Source organism: Gadus macrocephalus, chromosome 21 (assembly GCF_031168955.1).
Source record: "Gadus macrocephalus chromosome 21, ASM3116895v1".
NCBI classification, from domain to species: Eukaryota; Metazoa; Chordata; class Actinopteri; order Gadiformes; family Gadidae; genus Gadus; species Gadus macrocephalus.
The window spans coordinates 15,495,450-15,515,786 of NC_082402.1; the positions used below are offsets into that span (position 1 = coordinate 15,495,450).

Genomic DNA, 20,337 nt, shown 5'->3' on the forward strand with positions numbered 1-20,337 from the left:
ATTTGTGGTGGTTGTCCCTTTAAGATTTTGCACATGCGCAGATCGACGAGAAAGTTACTCCTGAACTTCGCAGATCTTCTCTGATTTAGAGGGAAATCAGGGAAACCTCTTCTCTCTTTGCCGAAATGGCTTTTCGCCGAAGAAACAAGAGCTACCCGTTCTTCAGTCAGGAATTCCTCATCCAGAACCATGCAGACATCGTCTTTGGTTTGGTGATTGTCGTTTTGATTGGATTGATGTTTGAGGTGAGATTAACTCATATTCAGCATTTGCCAGCTGTTTTCTTTGGCACGTATTCTGAACATCTTTCGATACAGCGCCAGTGGAACTAAACTATAAAGGGCTTTAAATCATTACAATCTCAAAGCAAAAGCGTTGCTTGTGCCTCCATCTGTTGCTGTGTTTATCAATGGGCTCTTGTGTGTGGCTTAATGACACATTGTTACACTTTTCAAACATTAGTGACCACTGATTAGTTCCTACTTTAATTGTTCTTGACCATACATAGGCTGAGATCGCTGCATTTAAATTTAGTGTGTAATGTTTTTACTTTGCATTGGCCCCTTTCTTGCCACGGGACGATGGCATAAAGTGGATCATGTCTATGGTTCTCTCAGGCCTATAGGCTATAGTAACAGGACGGGATGCCCGGCTCAGACCCCTGGCCATTCATGCTGTTGTTATCCAACACGTAATTCCACGCTGCACCAAGGAATGTTGCTTTTTTGTAATTCGTTTTTAAAGCTTTTAGAGCCGAGAAGACAGCTTCCACCACTTGCTCCCCTGTTCACTGCCACGTCTCCGTCTCTGGACGCTCCGCTGCAGGAGCTCAGCTGCACACACACTGCGTTCACATCGGTGCGTTCAGCCAGTGACACGTAACACTTTACAGTGCATGCCAACGCAATCCAGATTAGAACAAAACTCCCCACAACGTGGCTCTGTGGGCTTCACGGTTGAGTTATCAGTGTTAATACTGTTACGGTTGTCTATGTGATGCACGGTTGTCGATGTGTTTCAATACGAAATCCTACATCGGAAGGGTCGGGTACTCTTTCGGAAGGGGAATTCCTTTCCTTGTTTGCATAGTTTTAAAGTAACACCGCTTCTTGGATGTAAACGTCACTACTGGGAATTTGCGTCCTACATTCGGTGGTTTTAAACTTGGAATAACTTGTTAACAAAGGCACCTGTGCCCCCCCGCCGCGCACGGAATGTGTGTTTGCGGCCCCTGAGCCGCGGCGCGCCGCACAGGGCAGCCCCCCCGTCCCATGTCAATGCAAGCCTTGTCATGCCGACGACGTTTCTATTTTTTTATTAGCTTTACGTCGTCATCGTCTTAGAATTTGCCCCGTGGCGTCAAATTACAGAAGGCCGTCTCAACGAATAGAATCCCCGGTAGCATACTTCTTGGCTCACGTCATACTTGTGAATGCCCATTTGTGTCATTTGGGGTAATTGTGATGATGCCAATTCCCATTTCTGTTTTCTAGGCAACAGCGAAAACAGCCATACTGTTCATTCAGCCTCAGTACAACATCAGCACGTTATCGCCAGGTATGACCCCCTCTGCGTTTTCTTTTTCATGTACACATTCACATACGCTGAATATTGAGAACACTATATCCACATATCATTTTTTCAGTAGTATGTAGTATCGGATGCAATGTCACTTATGTGTGTGTGTGTGTGTGTGTGTGTGTGTGTGTGTGCGCAGACGGTGAGGTGACCTTCTACAACTACGGATGGAGGGACTGCGCGACCATCCTCTTCTACTTCTTCATAGCCATCATCCTGCACGCCGTAGTGCAGGAGTACGTCCTGGATGTGAGTACCGCCACCCCAGCTGCATTGTGGGTATAATAGGAGAGTAACCTAGAGAGAGAAACTGTCCTGACCTACATTGCTGTATAGCGAGAATCCCAGGGTGGGTATTATCTTACGGCAGGCAGTTGATCCACAAAGCGCATGAGGGGAAAACCTTTTTAAAACCTTCGAAAATAGGACCTATATCAATGTATGGATTGTGTGTGTGTTTATGTGTATGTGTGTGTGTGTGGTTTAAAACGGACTTCCACACATAATGGCCCCTCTCAAAACTCAAATGGATGCGCAATTTCCCTCTTCTGTCACACATTCAGAACTCTTGTGTTGTTGAAAAATGAGTGATCATGGAGCCTCCATGATACACTGGTCCATGTGAGTGATCATGGAGCCTCCATGATACACTGGTCCATGTGAGTGATCATGGGGCCTCCATGATACACTGGTCCATGTGAGTGATCATGGGGCCTCCATGATACACTGGACCATGTGAGTGATCATGGGGCCTCCATGATACACTGGTCCATGTGAGTGCGAGGCAGAAACAGGCGTGGCATTCAGAGGGAGTTATATTGCTTACCTTCACAAAGGCCGTCGTAAGGGAATACCATTGAATGGAATGGTTTCTATCAAGACGTGTGTATTCTGCTGCACAATGGTACCTGGGCCACTTATTTTGTTGCCCCTGGATACAGGTATTTGTGTCACCGACGCACTTCGTCGGCATCACGCACAAGGAAGAGGCTCTTTTTTTCTTTTTGTTATTTATATCTCAGTGGCCCAGCCGGTTGGTCGGGTGGCAGGTTAGGTGGGTTGGTGGTTACTAGAAGGTACTGGGCTAAGCATTGCTAATGGGAGACTCCAGATTTAGTTCACACTCAAATGCAATGCAACTTTTATGATTTATAAATAGTTGTACATGTGCAACTATTTGCAGCTACAAGCTGCATTGACATGTGGTTCCCGTTGCAGAAAGTGAACCGCCGCCTGCATCTGTCCAAGAGCAAGAACACCAAGTTCAACGAGTCGGGCCAGCTGTGTGTGTTCCACCTGGTGTCCAGTGTGTGGAGCCTGTACATCCTTCTCACGGTGATGGCACGCTTTATGCTTTTAACACCTCACTATTGTCAAAGTGACTCCACCATCTCACTATTGTCAAAGTGACTACCCCGTCTCACTATTGTCAAAGTGACTACACCACTATTACCAGAGTCAATACATCTGGGTATTGACTTTCATTTTTGGTCTAATTACTCATTATAACTTCATCATCCCTATAAGGAAGGATCCAGTTTCTTCCTTTTCCTGCTGGGCTCTGGGGAGTTTGCTGATCCAGAGGCTTAACGTGGGCCATTTACACTGTCAAAGTGATAAGAGGCCATGCTAATACATTTGACTTGACTGTTCTATTGACTTTTCAGGAGGGGTACCTTCTCCACCCCAGCAGCCTCTGGGAGAACTACCCTCACGTTCACCTCAGGTGAGGACACTCAGCCAACTCCAACTAGAGCAGGCTTTGTGTGTCTGTCTGGCCTTCAATTTACCCGACAACCGTTTGTGCGGTCGACTTCAAACTTGTCTGGGGTATTGGTGAGGACCCAAGAGTGCGTTTGAGGGTGTGGTTGAAGTTGTTTGGATGAGAAGCTTAGAAAGCTCCAAGCAGAAATATGGAAGGCCAAGCAATCAACCTCGAATTTCGAACAGGCTGGTTTTGACCGGCACTGCAGTAGTTTTAATTTAATTTGTAATTAATCAAACCTGAAGGCTGGATATTTAAGGGCAGCAAATAAGTATTGGAAAAAAGGCAACGTTCAAAGAATTGTCTAGTTGCTTTGAAAAGCTCTGCTTGGCTATTTCCAACGGTAATTTAAGTTCAACATTGAAGATCCAGAAGAGCCTTGAAGCCTTGTGGACCTTATGAGACTCAACAGAAATGTCTTCTTTCTCTTCCTGGTGTCTCCACCTCCTTCTCACCCCTGTCTCCCTCCCCGTCTCTCTGTGTCTTGTCTGGCTCTCTGCATGTCTCCGTGCTCGTCTAGGTTCCAGGTGAAGTTCTTCTACCTGGCTCAGCTGGCCTACTGGCTCCATGCCCTGCCCGAGCTCTACTTCCAGAAAGTACGCAAGGTCAGTAGGGCGAGACCATGACAAGCCAGCCAATGTCTACAGGTTTGTCCTTAGAACGGAAGGATGTTCACTTGAGTGGTGGCATTCCAGGAGTCCCTTGATTTAGTTTTTTTCATTGAATGGACACCTTTAATTCACCTAATGCAAAAAAATAATCAGTTATTCTTTGTAATTCTAGTGAAAAAGACATGCCTCTTTTGTTCTTTTGTTGGGACTTTAATTTCTTCATGTTCACAATGTGTAACATTTCCACCATCTTGTAGCTTAAATAACCTGGACATATCTATAGTCAATGCTGATCTATAGTTATAAAAAAAAACAAATTATACACTCGATATATCTAAAAAATGCTGGTCATTTTTGCCAAATCCAACATCCCAGGTGGGGAGGAAGTGTGATATCGGTCTCATCTCTGACCCACCCCCTCCTCCCTGGGGACCTCACAGTCAGAATAACCCGGTCTCTCAGGCTGCTAGTAAGACAGGAAGTGGATAGGGAGTTTCCTGGGAATGTACGTGAGCAGCGCCTAGCATGCAAAATGGGGAACCCTCATGGTTCTGCTTTTAAACTCTATTTTTCCTATATATATATATATATATAGAGAGAGCTATGTGGGGCGGCAGTAGCTCAGGAGGAAGAGAGGGTTGGCTGGTAGCCAGAAGGTTGCTAGTTCAATTCTTGACTACTCCTTGAGTGTCGAGGTGTCCCTGAGCAAGCCGCCTTACCCTGACTGCTCCTGACCAGCTGGCTGTCGCCCTGCGTGGTTGACTCCGCCGTCGGTGCTGTAGTCGCTTTTGATAAGGGCGTCAGCAAAATTCCCTGAATGTAAAATGTAAATTTACATATATATCTGTCTAGATTCTAGTCTGTCAATCCCACCGGTTCACTGCTCTCTGTTGTTGTCCAGGAGGAGATTCCACGACAGCTGCAGTACATCTGCCTTTACCTGCTCCACGTCCTGGCAGCCTACATGTTGAAGTGAGTTGGGTTGCATGACTACCGGACATTTCATAACGTGTCCAATGAAACACGTCATGATCACTTACCTTCCTTCTCCTCCCCCCCCCCCCCCCCCCCCCCCTCCTTTCCTTCTACGATGCAGTCTGTCTCGTGTGGGGTTGGTGCTCCTCTTCCTCCAGTACTTCTCGGAGCTCCTCTTCCACATCGCCCGCCTCTTCTACTTCACTGACGAGAGCCACCAGAAAATGTTTGCCTCCATCATTTCCCCATTCCTATAAAATCTGATGAGCGTTGAATTATCCGATGTAACAATGTGAAGGCTTACTCTGTTGCTTGCTGCACTAAGATCTCCCATGCTTAAGAAGAGGGGGATAAGGAGGGTCGATCCTTCCATATGAAAAGCTTCCTCTTTTCACTTTCTTGAAGAGTATAGACAGACATATTTGGTTCACCTAAGTTGCTTTGGATAAGAGCGTCTGCTAAATGTAAATTTAAATGAGTAGATCCAACACTTTGGCCTTTACAGTCTTTATGTTGGTGTCTCAACATGTAGGTTTCATGTCTTGACATTGCTGAAGAAGAATCAAGCCTATTGCAGTATTATTGCATCTATTATTATTTTAACTGATACGTTAAAAATAAAAATGATTGGCAATGATTGTGATTGATGGGAAGGAGAGGAGATTCTGTGTCCATCAGGCCTTAGTTGACCTGTGTCTCGCGTGTCCAGGTTTGACCTGTGGGCAGCGGGCTTCGTGTTCACCCGTATGGTCACCCTGACCCTGAGCTTCCTGGTGGTGGGCTTCGGTCTGGCCCGCGCTGAAAACCAGGGCTTTGATCTGGAGATGGGCAACTTCAACACCGTGCTCATACGGTAGGGTACCGAGTACCATCGGGTTAACCTACGTTTGAACATGTCTCTTTAAACATGTTTAAAAACATAAAGCAAACTTCTGACTGGGTTATGAATGTATTTGAATAATGACATGTTAATATTTGCTTATGATAGTATCTACTAACGGTGTGTTTAATACAATTCCTACACAATGTCTTCATACAATGCTTCAAGCAAAACGGTAGATCAGAAAAGATGTTTGTCCCCCATAATGTCATTCTTTTACATTTTGTATTTTATAAAACAAAAATTAAAGGTCGATGCTGCCGCTAGACCATATTCTGGTCTTCCTTCATACACACACTCACTCTCACATACACGACACCACATTGAGCCCCACCAACCCTAGCTCTCTCTCTCCCTCACAGGATGATTGTTCTCCTGCTGGTGTGTGTGACCCAGTCCTGGCTGCTGTGGAAGTTCATCCGGTTCCAGCTGCGGCGATGGCGCGAGTTCAGACGCACACAGGACGCACGCAAGAGGGCCGGGCCCAAACCAGCCCTGCGGCCGCTGAAGAGGGACTCGCGTGAGTTAGCAACACAGCGTTTAATTGGGACTGTTATTAGCTAGTAAGCTCGTTAATATGAGCAAGGTTAGGGGGTAAGTATTGCTTGGAGTGGCTGCCCACGGTTAAAGTAAAGTAAATATAGTGGAGATAGTTTTTAGTGGCAATAGCCCACTGTTCTTTTCTTTTGCTTTCTTTCTTAAATGAGGGATGATGTATGGAAATCATTCCATTAGCTTTTGATGCACACACACACACACACACACACACACACACACACACACACACACACACACACACACACACACACACACACACACACACACACACACACACACACACACACACACACACACACACACACACACACACACACACACACACACACACACACACACACACACACACACACACACAGAGAGAGAGAGAGTTATTTGACCTTCTTTCTTACTACTTCTCCATCTCCCTATCAGTTGGCCACCATGAGAACGGAGTGCTCAAGGCAGAGAACGGCGCCTCCCCTCGGACCAAGAAGATCAAAGCCCCCTAGGCCTGGCTCTGTGACGGCCGCCCTGAACAGCGGCCTTAAACCCAGACTATGGTACCCCAGCAGCACACGGGAGAAACTGGCCGCTGACCGCCATCAACGGCCTGATGTCCGGTGGTGTCACCAGGACTCGGTCGCTATGGACACCCGCTTGAATGCCGGACAAATAAAAACCGCCGCCTTGAAACAGAAATCCCTAAAGACATTTTTCGCTTTCTATAATATCAGTATTTTTTTTTTGTTTTGTGTTTTTTTATATCACAGAGTGCTACCTGCTATCGCACCGTATGGAATGGTATAGGATATTGAATGATTTACTTGTAAATGCCTATTGCAGCACACAAACACACAAATAAACACATCGTATAACCTGTGCCAAAATCGAACGTGTCAATGTCTAATGGTCATTCATACGTACTGTACCGGTTCAGATTTTTGGAGTTTTGGACTCCTGGTTAGACCTAGCTTTGTTTTTTTTTGGGATTTTGTTTTACTCATTGCTACACAAAAAAATGTTACTGATGCAATGGAGAATCGCAATAGATACTGTATGCAGTCGGATGGTCCTATACGTTGCATATTACCTTAATACCAGGGAATGGTATTATTGTAATGAATGGGGCGGTGCTTTAGCGAGATGTAGCCAATTAAAACTAAGTGGACACCTTAGCTCTTCTTCCTATTGGTCCTGGTCCTCTCGCTAGGCACTTGGATGTAAACCCCATGTATTTCTGTATGTATGTTTAATGATACTGCAAGCCAATACATGTGTTGTGTTTTTTTTTTGTAATCTTTTGTTCAAGATTTATTATATAATTAAATGAAGCATATTTCTCAAATGGTTAATTTTGTCAACTTTATTGTGATTACTTTCTGTCTTTCATGTTTCCGCTCCAGGAAACCGTTGTGGATATAAACCACAAATATCACAATTAAACAAGTCGATTTTGTTATTACCACAAAATAAAGCAGGATTGGGGATAGTTAATTTCTGTGCAAACACTGTCTTGATAGCAGATCACTGAACCAACCACAGCAGTGATGAAGATATGGTTTTATTATACTCTAGTGTTGTGAAGTTACAGTCTGCTGCAGTTGAACATCAGGCCAGCTGCTAACACTGCAGGGCCAGCGGACGTCAAGCAGCCGGTTCTTGGCCCTGTGAAGAGGGCTCGACAACTCCTTGGTCTCCTGAGAGAGAGAAAAATCAATAAGTTATTTTTATTGATTTTATTTCATCTAAGGTCCTTGATGGATTAACAATTTGTGTTGCTTAACCCTCCTATTATGTTAGGGGTCAATTTGACCCAATACAATTTTAGCAGCCTCTAAAAACATGGTTAACATACTTTTTTCAGCTAGATTTTTTATGACTTTTGGCAACATGGCAAACACTGAATCGGTGTTGTTGGTGTCATTCTGACCCCTAGCACTATTATTCTCTAAATCCCTATTTTCTATCTCGTTGTGTTGGATGATACTGAGGGCACCTACAGGTTCATTTCTGTGTGTGTGTGTGTGTGTGTGTGTGTGTGTGTGTGTTTGTGTCCATCTGTGTGTGTGTGTGTGTGTGTGTGTGTGTGTGTCTGTTTGTGCGTTTCCATCTGTGTGTGTGTGTGTGTGGATGTGAGGAGAAAACAGTTCCCACGAGATCTCTGATCTTTCAAGAAGCAATGGGAGAGGCAGGACATATTCCCAGGAGAACTCAGTCTCAACAACTCTGATAATTCTCACAGCATGGGGGTTGGGGCGTACATATAATCGCGAGAACTCTGATAATTCTTGCAGTATGTGGAATGGGGAAAACATTTCCCGCGAGAACTTTGATAATTCAGGCAACATTTCTCTTTGCATTTGTGCCTCAACTAAAGATTTTGAAAATGACCACCAGACAGAGAAATATTTGTTGCCACTGAGGTTCTGTCACAGATCTTTTAGGGTGTCCTCCTGATGAGAATGAAGCCAGTGAGATAGGACATTCTGACCCTCCTGTGGTTTCCCACAATGATATCCCCTTGTTATATCTCAACCACCAAGTCCAAAAATGGAAAGCTGCTAATCCCCAGTTAGAGTGACTGCAGCTAATGTCATCTAAATGGTTCCAGGGGCCACCAGATATGCTAGCAGCAGTCATATACAAGACAATCTGTATTTGAACCATATTATATTTTACTATGTATAAATACCACCATGTTGTTTTTCTGTTGGGTTGGTGCCAGTCCCCTGATCTGGATGCACCCCCAGCCTGTTCCTTAAGGACTCCAGCGTTTGGCTGGGGATCTGGTCGGCCTCTGACTCCAGGTACTTGAGCACATAGTGGTCAGCGTCGGTAAGCACAAAGCGATGTCCGAAAACTGAAGCCGAGGAGGAAATGGTCAACAGAACAGGGTCAATAAGATCAGGTGGGTTATCAAAATCATATAACGGACATTCAATCTACATTTAGTTGATCAAGTACTGCATGGGCATGTGGGTGAAGCTTCCTCTCCAGAGGAAGTCCACCGGCCACTAGAGGGCGATGATTATGAGGACGGCCCTCACCAACTACTGTGGCTCCGATGGCGAGGTCAGCAGGCGAGTAGAACAGGGGTTTGTCCGCCTCAAAACCCGGCTTGGGGACGCGCGTCTTCTCCAGGAACTTGCCCGCCATGATCCCTGAGTTCCTGGTGGGCTTCTCAAAGATGCTGATCATGTTGCTAGCCAGGAAGTAGGAGAGGATGAAGTGACGGCCCTCATCGTGGGGGTTGTTGGAGTCCTGAGAGTGTGGGGAAAAGGGGGGGAAGTGGTAGAATAGTTTTGTAACAATTAAGAAAATTGTTAAAGATCCCATATCATATCATCATTTAGGGTTAATAATTGCATTTGGGGAAACTAATAGAATAGGGTTACATGACTGTATTTTAAAAAAAATACCCCTTATTATTCTCACACTGTTCATTTCTGCAAATCAATATCAGTGTCTTTCCAAAACGTCCGGAACGTCACACTGTTACAGAAGTAAAGTTGGAGCGCCAATTAGCTGTTTCATGCACTTATTGAAGGGCGTTCTCGGTGGGCGTGAATAATCCCCCTGGCTCTGACTTCGATTTTTCTATATTAGCAGACATTGAACATTGGACTCAGTTGAGATTAATCAGTTTAGACCAATTAGTCTACTGAATGTTGAAGGGAAGGTCTTCTTCAGTGTTGTGGCTCGGAGATTGACTAGTTATCTTGAAAATAATGGACTAATTGATACCACGGTCCAGAAAGCTGGAATCCCTGGTTTCTCAGGTTGCCTAGAGCATACCAGTATGATTTGGCACCAAATTCAGTTAGCGAAGCGTGAGAGGAGAGACCTGCACGTTGTGTTTTTGGATTTGGCTAATGCCTTCGGGTCAGTACCACATAGTCTGTTATGGGAGGCCTTTGACTACTTCAGAATCCCAGGTAGCATTAAAAGCCTAGTTAAAGCTTATTTTCTGGATATTCAACTTTGTTTTAATACGGCAGAGTACACCACAGGGTGGCAACAGCTCGAGATAGGAATTATGGCGGGATGTACAATCTCCCCACTCGCCTTTACAATGGCGATGGAGGTTATTATAAGGGCCTCTAAGTGGGTAGTTGGTGGGGAGAAGTTTCAGGGAGGGCCACGTCTCCCCCCAATTAGGGCTTTTATGGATGACATGACAACCATGACGTCAACCGCTCCGTGCACCCGCAGGTTGCTGGATAAGCTAAATAGCAATCTGCAATGGGCTAGAATGAAGGTGAAGCCAAGTAAGTCTAGGAGTCTCTCAATTGTTAAAGGAAAGGTAGTTGATAAGAAGTTTGCTATAAATGAAGAGGTGATGCCTACAGTTCTGGAGAAGCCAGTGAAGAGTCTGGGAAGGTGGTATGATGCAAGCCTTAGTGATAAGGCACAGGTTGAAGAATTGAGACAGGAAACTAGACAAGGTATTGCAAAGATAGACAAGTCAGGGCTGCCAGGTAAGCTTAAGTTGTGGTGTCTGCAGTTTGGTTTATTGCCTCAGCTAATGTGGCCATTGACAGTGTATGAAATTCCTCTGTCAAAGGTAGAAAGGATGGAAAAAATGATCAACTCTTTTGGCTCGGAGTCCCACGCTGCCTAAGCAGCGTGGCCTTGTATGGGAAGGGCATTGTAGAGTTGCCCATATCTAATCTGACAGAAGAATTTAAATGTTCTAAGGTTAGACTGGAGATGACTCTTACTCAGTCCAAGGACCCAGTGGTGAGGAGGGTTGCACCCACAGTTAACGCAGGGAGGAAATAGAAACCAAAACAAGCGGTCCAGCAAGCTCAATCGGCACTTAGACATAGAGATATTATGGGCCATGTTCAGCACGGGCGGGGGGGCTTAGGGAGGGACGTAGGTAAACCCTCGTGGGGTAAGGCTTCTGCAGGGGAAAGGAGAAAAATGGTAGTGGAGGAAATACATAGGCAGGAGGAGATTGTAAGATGTACTAAGGCAGTGTCACAGGCAAAACAAGGGCAGTGGGTGAATTGGGAGGGAGTGGAGAAGAAGAAGATAAAGTGGAGAGATCTATGGAGCATGGAGGCTAGCAGGATCAGATTTATGATAGGTGCCACTTATGATGTGCTCCCATCTCCCCAGAACTTAAATCAGTGGTATGGTGAGGATGAGACATGCACACTATGTTCCTGTGTATGCAGCCTCCGCCATATCCTATCAGGGTGCAAGGTAAGTCTCTCCCAGGGGCGGTATACTCGGCGTCACAACCAGGTATTGAAATGTTTGGCAGAGGCTGTTGATGATAAACGGGGAGAAGCTAATTCATCAGCCGCTAGTAAAGAGGGTAGGCAAATTAACTTTGTGCATCAGGGGGAAAAGGCTAGACCAGGGGCTTTCAAAGTGTGAGAGAGTGAGCCCCCCCTCAGAGAAAAAAATTCAGCTGAGCCCCCCCTCCCAATTTTTTTTTCGAAATACCTGTGTTTTGAAAGCTATTTTAATTATTTTACACATTTCAAACATCTCCGATCATAATTTTAAAACATTTGGAACATATTTTTGAAACATTTGAAACAAATTTTTTAACATATCTTTTAAACATATTTCTGAAACATTACAACATCTTTTTGCGTTTTTAAACAACACAATTTAACAACTTTATCTCAGCATGTTTTAGCTTAACCTTTTTTAAATACATTTGAACATCTTAATCTGTGTAAACTGCCAGTTTACAGATTCATTCAGGGTCCCCGACTCTGAATTTTCTGAGTCGAATCAGATCTGCCTTTTCAGTCCAGAGATTCGACTATTCGGCAGCGTTTGTTTACCGGCGTTGCTATGGTGACCTAAATTATTATAAGCAACTGAAAACGACGCCGGTTTGAAACTAAAACTGTGATGCTGAAAAAAGTATAAATGCTATCAAAATTCCGTTTAGATAGTATTGAAGATACAAGTGTGTAGATTTGTTTAATGGTTTGAACGATGGTAAACGGTTGAAAAAGGAATGAGTTACGATGTCTAGAAGTAGGTGTATCAGAATGGGCTGACGTCTTCAATGAAAACAGCTGAAAACGAAGCGGTATGAAACTAAAACTGATTCTGAAGACATTTTAAATGATATCGAAATTCTGTTGTGATATTATTTAAGATACAAGTGTGTAGATTTGTTAAATGGTTTGCACGAAGATAAACGGTTGAAAATTGATTTAGTTATTTTACTTCTACAGTTGAAGTACGACTGATGATTTGAATCATCGTCTTTCAGGTTTTTTTTCGGGTTCATTTTTTTCTCACGTCGCGCCCCCCCTGAAGAACTCTGGCGCCCCCCACAGTTTGAAAACCACTGGGCTAGACCATTTAGAGGCAGGCACAGAGTCGGGCAGCTAAGTAATGGAGGAGCCTGGGAATTGAAGGCGGATCTTATTCAGCAGGTTGTTGTGCCACTGTCACGTTAAAATTGTACCGGGGGCGAAAATTGTACCGGCCTACGTCATCGTTTGTTTATATCCTGACAACCTGACAACCTGCCCTGCAACAGACGACGCGATGCAGAAAACATGTTTCCAAACGACGAAATAACATAATACAGATAGCGGATCGCCATCTGAATTATGATATATAGCGATAACACTTGTTTTTACTTTATATTTGTATATTATTTAATTGTTTAATCGAAACAATAAAGAAAATTGACCGCGAAACGGACGATCGCGTCAAATGACGCGTCAAATCACGTAGGAAGGTTCTTGAACATTCTAGACTATGAAACCTGCTTAAAACACTCAGTTTACTAGCTAAATTCGATTAAACAATTCAATACAATGCAAATATGAAGTAAAAACAAGTGTTTTCTAGCGATCCGTTATCTGTATTATGTTTCAAGAACCCTCCTACGTCATTTGACGCGATCGCCCGTTTCGCGGGCAAAACATTTGTCATTTGACGCGATCGCCCGTTTCGCGGGCAATTTTTTTTATTGTTTCGATTAAACAATTAAATACAATACAAATATAAAGTAAAAACAAGTGTTATCGCTATCTATCATAATACAGATAGCGATCCGCTATCTGTATTATGTTATTTCGTCGTTTGGAAACATGTTTTCTGCATCTCGTCGTCTGTTGCCGGGCAGGTTGTCAGGATGTAAACAAACGATGACGTAGGCCGGTACAATTTTCGCCCCCGGTACAATTTTAACGTGACACCTCCACACATTGTTAGCACTCGGTTAAGACCAGATATGCTATTGTGGTCAGACTTAGAGAAGATTGTTTATTTTATTGAACTTACAGTTCCTTGGGAAGACAGAGTTGAAGTAGCTAATGAGCTTAAGAAAGCGAAGTATGCTGAGATGGCTGAAGAGGCAGTATCACGTTAAAATTGTACCGGGGGCGAAAATTGTACCGGCCTACGTCATCGTTTGTTTACATCCTGACAACCTGCCCGGCAACAGACGACGCGATGCAGAAAACATGTTTCCAAACGACGAAATAACATAATACAGATAGCTGATCGCTATCTGTATTATGATAGATAGCGATAACACTTGTTTTTACTTTATATTTGTATTGTATTTAATTGTTTAATCGAAACCATAAAAAAAATTGCCCGCGAAACGGGCGATCGCGTCAAATGACAAATGTTTTGCCCGCGAAACGGGCGATCGCGTCAAATGACGTAGGAGGGTTCTTGAAACATAATACAGATAACGGATCGCTAGATAACACTTGTTTTTACTTTATATTTGTATTGTATTGAATTGTTTAATCAAATTTAGCTAGTAAACTGAGTGTTTTAAGCAGGTTTCATAGTCTAGAATGTTCAAGAACCTTCCTACGTGATTTGACGCGTCATTTGACGCGATCGCCCGTCTCGCGGGCAAATTTTTTTATTGTTTCGATTAAACAATTAAATACAATACAAATATAAAGTAAAAACAAGTGTTATCGCTATCTATCATAATACAGATAGCGATCCGCTATCTGTATTATGTTATTTCGTCGTTTGGAAACATGTTTTCTGCATCGCGTCGTCTGTTTCCGGGCAGGTTGTCAGGATGTAAACAAACGATGACGTAGGCCGGTACAATTTTCGCCCCCGGTACAATTTTAACGTGACAGCAGCACAGAGAGGCTGGAGTTCGCGACTAAGGCCTATTGAAATCGGTGCACGGGGGTTTGTGGCTAGATCTGCTATTAGCTTGCTGACTGAACTGGGTATTTGTGGACGAAGTCTGAGGCAGGCGGTTAGTAACATGTCCGTGGCAGCAGAACGAGCAAGTGAATGGCTGTGGGTAAGGAGAAAACATACTTCCTGGGGTGCAAGCTGAGGTAAGCCAGCTGTGCTAACGTGAGCTAATATGCCAACGTGTTTGTGTGGTCAGGGTTAGGGGTAGGGCTAGGGGTACGATGCAGGAAAAAGTGTTTAGATGCATTAAATGTGGCAATGTGGTGGCAGCATTGAGGGGGGTGAATCCAGGACGCTGGTTTCATTGTTAAGCCTTCAGGAGGTGTCGTGGGCCTAACTTAAACGAAACATCTGTGAAAGAGGGTGCCCACTTGATAACCCCAATGATATTCTGCTTACTGCTTACTGCTGTATTTACTGCTGTTAGTTGGGCTAGTTGTCTCGTGTTTTTTTTTCACCTTTGGTTGGTAGCTCAGTAGCCAGCGTGCTTATAAGGTTGGTTTGGTCAGGGGCTTCTGAATATGTGTTTTCCTTGGATTTTGGCACAAGGGATTATAACATCTGATCCTGTGTATTAATGAATTACATGTATACATACGTCATATAACAGTCCAAAGCAAAGGGAAAAGTAGAAAAACATGATATCAACCCTTTAAAGGATTATGAAGTAAAACACTAAATAGAAGTAAAGGGGCCTGCCTTAAACCATCTGCAGTTGAACAGAAGTAGAAACATCATGTACAGACGCCCAGCTTCCGTTAAATACACTGACCAGCCTAGCGATGTATCGTAGCACTTTGTGGTCGTTCTCCAGCATCTTTATCAGGTCCTTCTTGGGGGGCTGAGGGATCAGGTGCAGACAGTTCTGGAGAGAGTCCTCCAGAGAACCAAAGCCATTGTATGGAGGAACCTCCTGGAGGAGAGGAGAGGAGAGGAGAGGAGAGGAGAGGAGAGGGAGGGGAGGAGAGGAAACGAGAGGGAAGGAGATGAGAGGGGAGGAGAGGAGACGAGAGGGAAGGAAAAGGGAGGAGAGGAGAGTCCATCAACTCTTTGAAGATAAACAAGTTCAGCCATCTTCAATGAATTGGTTGCTGAGGTTCCCAAAGTCATTCATAAATAAGCTCTTAAATTTGAGAGAAAAGCGCTGTGATTAAAACTATCGAAGTTGCACTTGAAAAATGTTTTCAATTTCCCATAGCTCGGATGAATTATTATCTACTTTAGCATAGTATTATTGACCAGGTTCACATTTCAAGACAAACTGTGCACGTGAAACACATCCACAGAGAATAGCATATCCTTCTTACCCTCTCGGTGTCCCATGCCGCCTCCTCCGCCCTTGGCAGCTCCACGCGTTTTGTCTCCACCTCTGGGTGGTTACTCTGGAAGTAGCTCCTGGTGAAACTGTCGCAGTCGTACAGCCGCAGAGTGCGGCCCATCAGCCTCATGGTCTCGCCCACCCTGAAGTCCCTGGGAGAGTAGTACTCCTGCACCTCCTGGGGGGAGACTTCCAGAACGCAGCGCGGGAAGGGCTCTAGGAGGGGGGAGATAACGGGAGTAAAGATGGCCGTTCTGACTGTGGTATCTTTACATTTAATTGTTTATTATATTTGAATGGTAATGTATCGTCATTAAATCATAATTATGATCAGACATTTGTGATAAAATTATAAAAATTAGAGGTCTGAAACATCAGCGAGAAAGGAAAGTCAGTTACCACAGTTTAGAAGAATTTTAAGTCATAATCAGGATATCTGTCAATATTATGTCAAATGACCCATAATCTCTTAATATCGCCCAGCCTGAACCTCTGTGTGTAGAAGTGACCCCTCGATGAGGGTGCTGCATCTGATCGGTTAACTCAATCAGCCGGAATGAATCTGCGGTATTATGATGAGAGTTACAGAAAGGGTGCAGCCCATGCATGAAAGCAGTACATCAGTCAAAAGTATGGCTGTTGTGTTGATTTATTAACATGTTGTGATATACAGCTACATCATTCTGAAATTAGATCATACCGTGAGCACAATCACAATATGAGGTTTGAAATGTGTTCTCCAAGTTTCCGGCACTATGGCTATCTGCCTAGCGCTGCTGATGTCTTTGGAAGCTAACCAGGGCTGGCCTGGTCAGTCCTTAGATGGGAGACCAGATGGCACTGGTAGGAGGGCGCTCCTCCCTCTGGCCTGTAAAGTATCCCCCAATGCCTCAGGCCTCATGTGGATAAATGGGATATTTGCATATTGCCCAACGCTACAGACCAGTAGTGGATTGTTTACTACGATAATTGCTAACATTAACATTCAAACGCAACTTTTTTGTTGTTGTTTAGGACATCTATAACATAGTATAACACAAGTCCTGGTATGGTTGATCTAACGTTTCCTTCTTGATCTTCTATGGTAGTGTAGTGGTATATTTTAATAAGCAGTGTGCTTACCATCCACTTATTGCAACTCCTCTGATATGTGCAAACTAAATACACTAAACTGCCTGCTTACCGTTTGAGATGCCTACATAGAGCCAACCACCACTCACCGCTGTCTTCTCTGATGGTCTTGGGCAGCCTCTGCCTGCGCATCAACACGGGGAAGGGGTCCCGCCCGCTGTTGGCCTGGTGGACCTCCCGGATCTCCACCGTGTCGTCCACCAGGTAGTACTGGATGTTCACCGGCCGCGTCTCCTTGTATATGGTGTCCTTGTCGTCCCAGAGGGCAAAGAACCGCAGCACCTTGGAGATGGTGCACAATTAGGGAAAGGGAACCAATCAGGGATGAGGATCAGGGATGAGGAGTGAGGATCAGGGATGGGGATGGAAAATCAGGGAACGAGGATCAGGGATGGGCAGCGATGACCAGGAACGAGGAGCAGGGAGGGGAACGAGGATCAGGGATGAGGAGTGAGGATCAGGGTGGGATGAGGATCAAGGATGAGGATCAGGGATGGGGATCAGGAATGGGGATCAGGGATGGGGATCGAGGATCAGGAATGGAGATCGGGGATCAGGAATGGGGATCGGGGATCAGGAATGGGGATCGGGAATCTGGGATGAAGGGCGAGGATCAGGGATGGGGAACAAGGATCAGGGAACGAGGATCAGGGATGGGGACTGATGACCAGGAACGAGGATCAGGGATGGGGATCGAGGATCAGGGATGGGGAGCGAGGATCAGGAATGGGGAGAGAGGATCAGGGAGTCAGATAGGGGAGAGTGTATCATTATCATCTCAGGGTAGATAAGATAGCCGACGGTTGGTCGGTCAGTGACAAATCTAGAGTTGTACGTCCACGAAAGAAAGGAACTACAGTGGTGTAGGCAAGCAGTAGGGTAATTTGGAGACAGCTGTTGACTGCGGAAGCGTGGGTTACCTTGCGGTCCATGGTGAGGAACTGCTTTTGGTGGTCGAAGTTGGAGGGCGAGACATAGGAGCGTTGCGGTGGGGCGCGGTGGGAGGTGTAGGGGTCGACGGGCATGGGCTCGGGGTCGTTCACCAAGATGCCTTCACTCTCCAGGAACTCCTGTGGATTAATGACCCGCATCAGAACCAAGAAAATCATGTTTTCATCCCATCACTGAGTACGCCTTTACCCCATGTTGGTTATAAATTAGACAGATAGACAGATAAACAGACGGAGCGGTGAGATAGACAGTGAGAGTGACAGAGAGACAGACAGACGGACAATTTGAGACAGAAAACCAGAAACAGACATCCAAAGGCAGATGAATCCTGGATGTTGAGAGGCTTTACCCGTGTGAAGGAGTCACAGTTGGTGATGCGGTAGAGCACGCCATACACCTCCAGATCCAGGGCCAGGTTGAGGTCCTTCCAGTGGTACGGGACACTGCGATCCTTCCTGGGCAGCTGCTGCCGTTTAATCAGCTTGCCCTGCGGCAGCCCAGAGTTCTCCACCAGCGGCTCCATCACGCACATGCTGTCGTCCTCCAGGTAGTAGAAGAGCACCACCGGCCGCACACGGTACTCCTCGTCCGGGGAGTGGAGCACGCGCTGCTGGAAGTAACCGTGGAAACGCAGCACCTGCGGCGATTGTAGAGTTGCCGAGGGGAGGGACATGAGGGAGTGTGTTATGAAGTAGTAGGATAAGGCAGTGGTTGGAGAGTTTGACTCCCATCGAGTCCCAATTTCTGTAGTCTAACCGTTGGCCTCTTGAGCAAGACGCCTGACCTCTACCGGGCTCTTAGTGACGTGATGTATCTGACGTGAGTCACTGAGGATAAAGTAGTAAATAAACTGCATTCACATTGTTTCAGGTCCCACAAATCTGAGACTCATGCAACATATCATAGTGATTGATTTAAATTATCAAGGCAGACCCCAGCTAATCAGGGGTTTGCTCAAGGACACCTCAGTACCCTTTTGAACCAGCAACCGTCAAGCCTACTGTGTGCCTCCCTGGGTCACCTAGAAAACCCACAAGCCTTGAGATCCTCACTTGTTTGTCCAAATGTTGTAAAGAAGGAGCAGTGGTGAACGGATTAGGAGTGTGTTGTGTGTAGGGGTACCTTCTTATCCAGGGCTACGTGGGCCGGGATGAACGGCACCACGGGGGCGCGGCTGGATGGCTCTGTGAGGAGGGCTAAGGTCTCACTAGACAGCTCATTGGTGTAGTTGTAGGCAAGCTCTTCCGATTTGAGGGGATCTTGACCAATGCCGTGCGTGGGAGGGCGGGGCAGCGCAAAGCCGTTGTTATAGGCCAGTGTCTGGGTCCGGTGAAAGGCAGACTTCTACTCACAGGGATAAAACATAGAGTTGTGGATTTGACAACATTTTAAACATTTTGTAAACAGTACAAATAATGTTTAAAAAACATTATAATAAATAATAAATGATACATATTCTGAGTAAACTAAAGGATTTGAGCTAATAAAAAGAGGCTAACGCATAACATTAGCCTCTTTTTGTAAGTTCAAATTAGTTAGGTTTCGGAACCTTTTCAGTTGACAGAGCCATAAAAAATTGAATAGGTTACTTAAAATTGTTCTGAGAATAGAATAAGAATGTTTATAATTGAAGTTCAGCCTTTTTGAGGAGATGAATTAATTGCAAATAGTCATGACCATTTAGGCTGGAAGAATGATACTTGTCATTTCCTACTCTGATCGTAGATTATGGTCTTTAGGTGACTTGATGATGCATTGAGCTGTGTGACTTTTTTCCCAATAAACATAGCAGTTTACATATCATATTTTTTCCCCTGTTAAATTACCATAAATACTACATATATTTAGTTGGTCGGCCAATATGCAATCATTGAAAGTAACACTCTAGTAAGTAGGCCTATAAGACACTTGGCTCTATGAAGACACATGGACCCCTACATGATCGAGACACAGGGCAGTATCCTCTATCACAATATCCTCCAAAATATAATATATATTAAAATTTTATGTTGCCTATTTCTCAAATATAATATTATGTAATAATATTAAATAAATCCAAGTCAAATAAATAAATGATAGCAGTTAGTTTGTCCTTATGTTAAAGTGTGAGAGGATCTGGTCGGAACAGGCTGGGGTTCCCCTTGACCAACTGACTGCTGAAATACGTCGTATTTACCGTCATGTCCCGGAATGAGTTCCCCGGCAAGAACGGCAATCCATGACGAGCGTTGATGGACATGGTCTCGGTATTAAAAAGAAAGAAAGAAAATAAGTTTTTAGGTCCCAGGCCGCTTTATCCGCTGACCAACGGCTACAGCCACACAGCCACCCGTGTGTGTGTATGGTGTCCATGGGAACAGGGCCATAGCAACACTCGCCTGTATACTTAATGCTTCTTAGAAAACAAACAGATGTGCAG

The 20,337-nt window shown here is 44.8% G+C and overlaps 2 protein-coding genes across 3 annotated transcripts; one reads left to right on the plus strand and one right to left on the minus strand.

The window, feature by feature from the left end:
* Positions 1-9: 9 nt before the first annotated feature.
* On the plus strand, positions 10-7,694 carry tram2 (translocation associated membrane protein 2). The gene is made up of 11 exons (XM_060041196.1): positions 10-245; positions 1,494-1,557; positions 1,718-1,827; positions 2,797-2,913; positions 3,246-3,304; positions 3,864-3,948; positions 4,856-4,926; positions 5,051-5,155; positions 5,639-5,782; positions 6,172-6,329; positions 6,782-7,694. The coding sequence occupies exons 1-11, from the start codon at positions 126-128 to the stop codon at positions 6,856-6,858; spliced, it is 1,110 nt and encodes a 369-aa protein (XP_059897179.1). The 5' UTR covers positions 10-125; the 3' UTR covers positions 6,859-7,694.
* Positions 7,695-7,894: 200 nt separating this feature from the next.
* efhc1 (EF-hand domain (C-terminal) containing 1) lies at positions 7,895-20,258 on the minus strand. 2 transcript variants are annotated; one of them, XM_060041195.1, is made up of 10 exons: positions 20,095-20,258; positions 19,041-19,262; positions 18,268-18,555; positions 17,888-18,037; positions 17,057-17,249; positions 15,826-16,052; positions 15,291-15,431; positions 9,397-9,610; positions 9,045-9,209; positions 7,895-8,046 (listed from the first exon to the last, which is right to left on the minus strand). In XM_060041195.1, exons 1-10 carry the CDS (start codon positions 20,155-20,157, stop codon positions 7,994-7,996), a joined length of 1,716 nt encoding a protein of 571 aa, XP_059897178.1. In that variant the 5' UTR covers positions 20,158-20,258; the 3' UTR covers positions 7,895-7,993. The 2 variants fall into 2 exon arrangements, with proteins under 2 accessions (XP_059897178.1, XP_059897177.1); XM_060041194.1 differs by having other exon boundaries at positions 9,042-9,209.
* Positions 20,259-20,337: the final 79 nt, after the last annotated feature.

What these genes read in the sequence shown, in the direction of transcription:
- tram2 (XM_060041196.1), top strand. Translation starts at nt 126, where the DNA reads ATGGCTTTTCGCCGAAGAAACAAGAGCTACCCGTTCTTCAGTCAGGAA. An exon ending in TGCAGGAGTACGTCCTGGAT is followed by an intron (nt 1,828 to 2,796) that starts GTGAGTACCGCC and finishes TTCCCGTTGCAG; the next exon opens with AAAGTGAACCGCCGCCTGCA. An exon ending in GCCTGTACATCCTTCTCACG is followed by an intron (nt 2,914 to 3,245) that starts GTGATGGCACGC and finishes TTGACTTTTCAG; the next exon opens with GAGGGGTACCTTCTCCACCC.
- efhc1 (XM_060041194.1), bottom strand. Translation starts at nt 20,157, where the DNA reads ATGTCCATCAACGCTCGTCATGGATTGCCGTTCTTGCCGGGGAACTCA. An exon ending in ACGTAGCCCTGGATAAGAAG is followed by an intron (nt 18,556 to 19,040) that starts GTACCCCTACAC and finishes CAATCGCCGCAG; the next exon opens with GTGCTGCGTTTCCACGGTTA. An exon ending in ACTGTGACTCCTTCACACGG is followed by an intron (nt 18,038 to 18,267) that starts GTAAAGCCTCTC and finishes ATTAATCCACAG; the next exon opens with GAGTTCCTGGAGAGTGAAGG.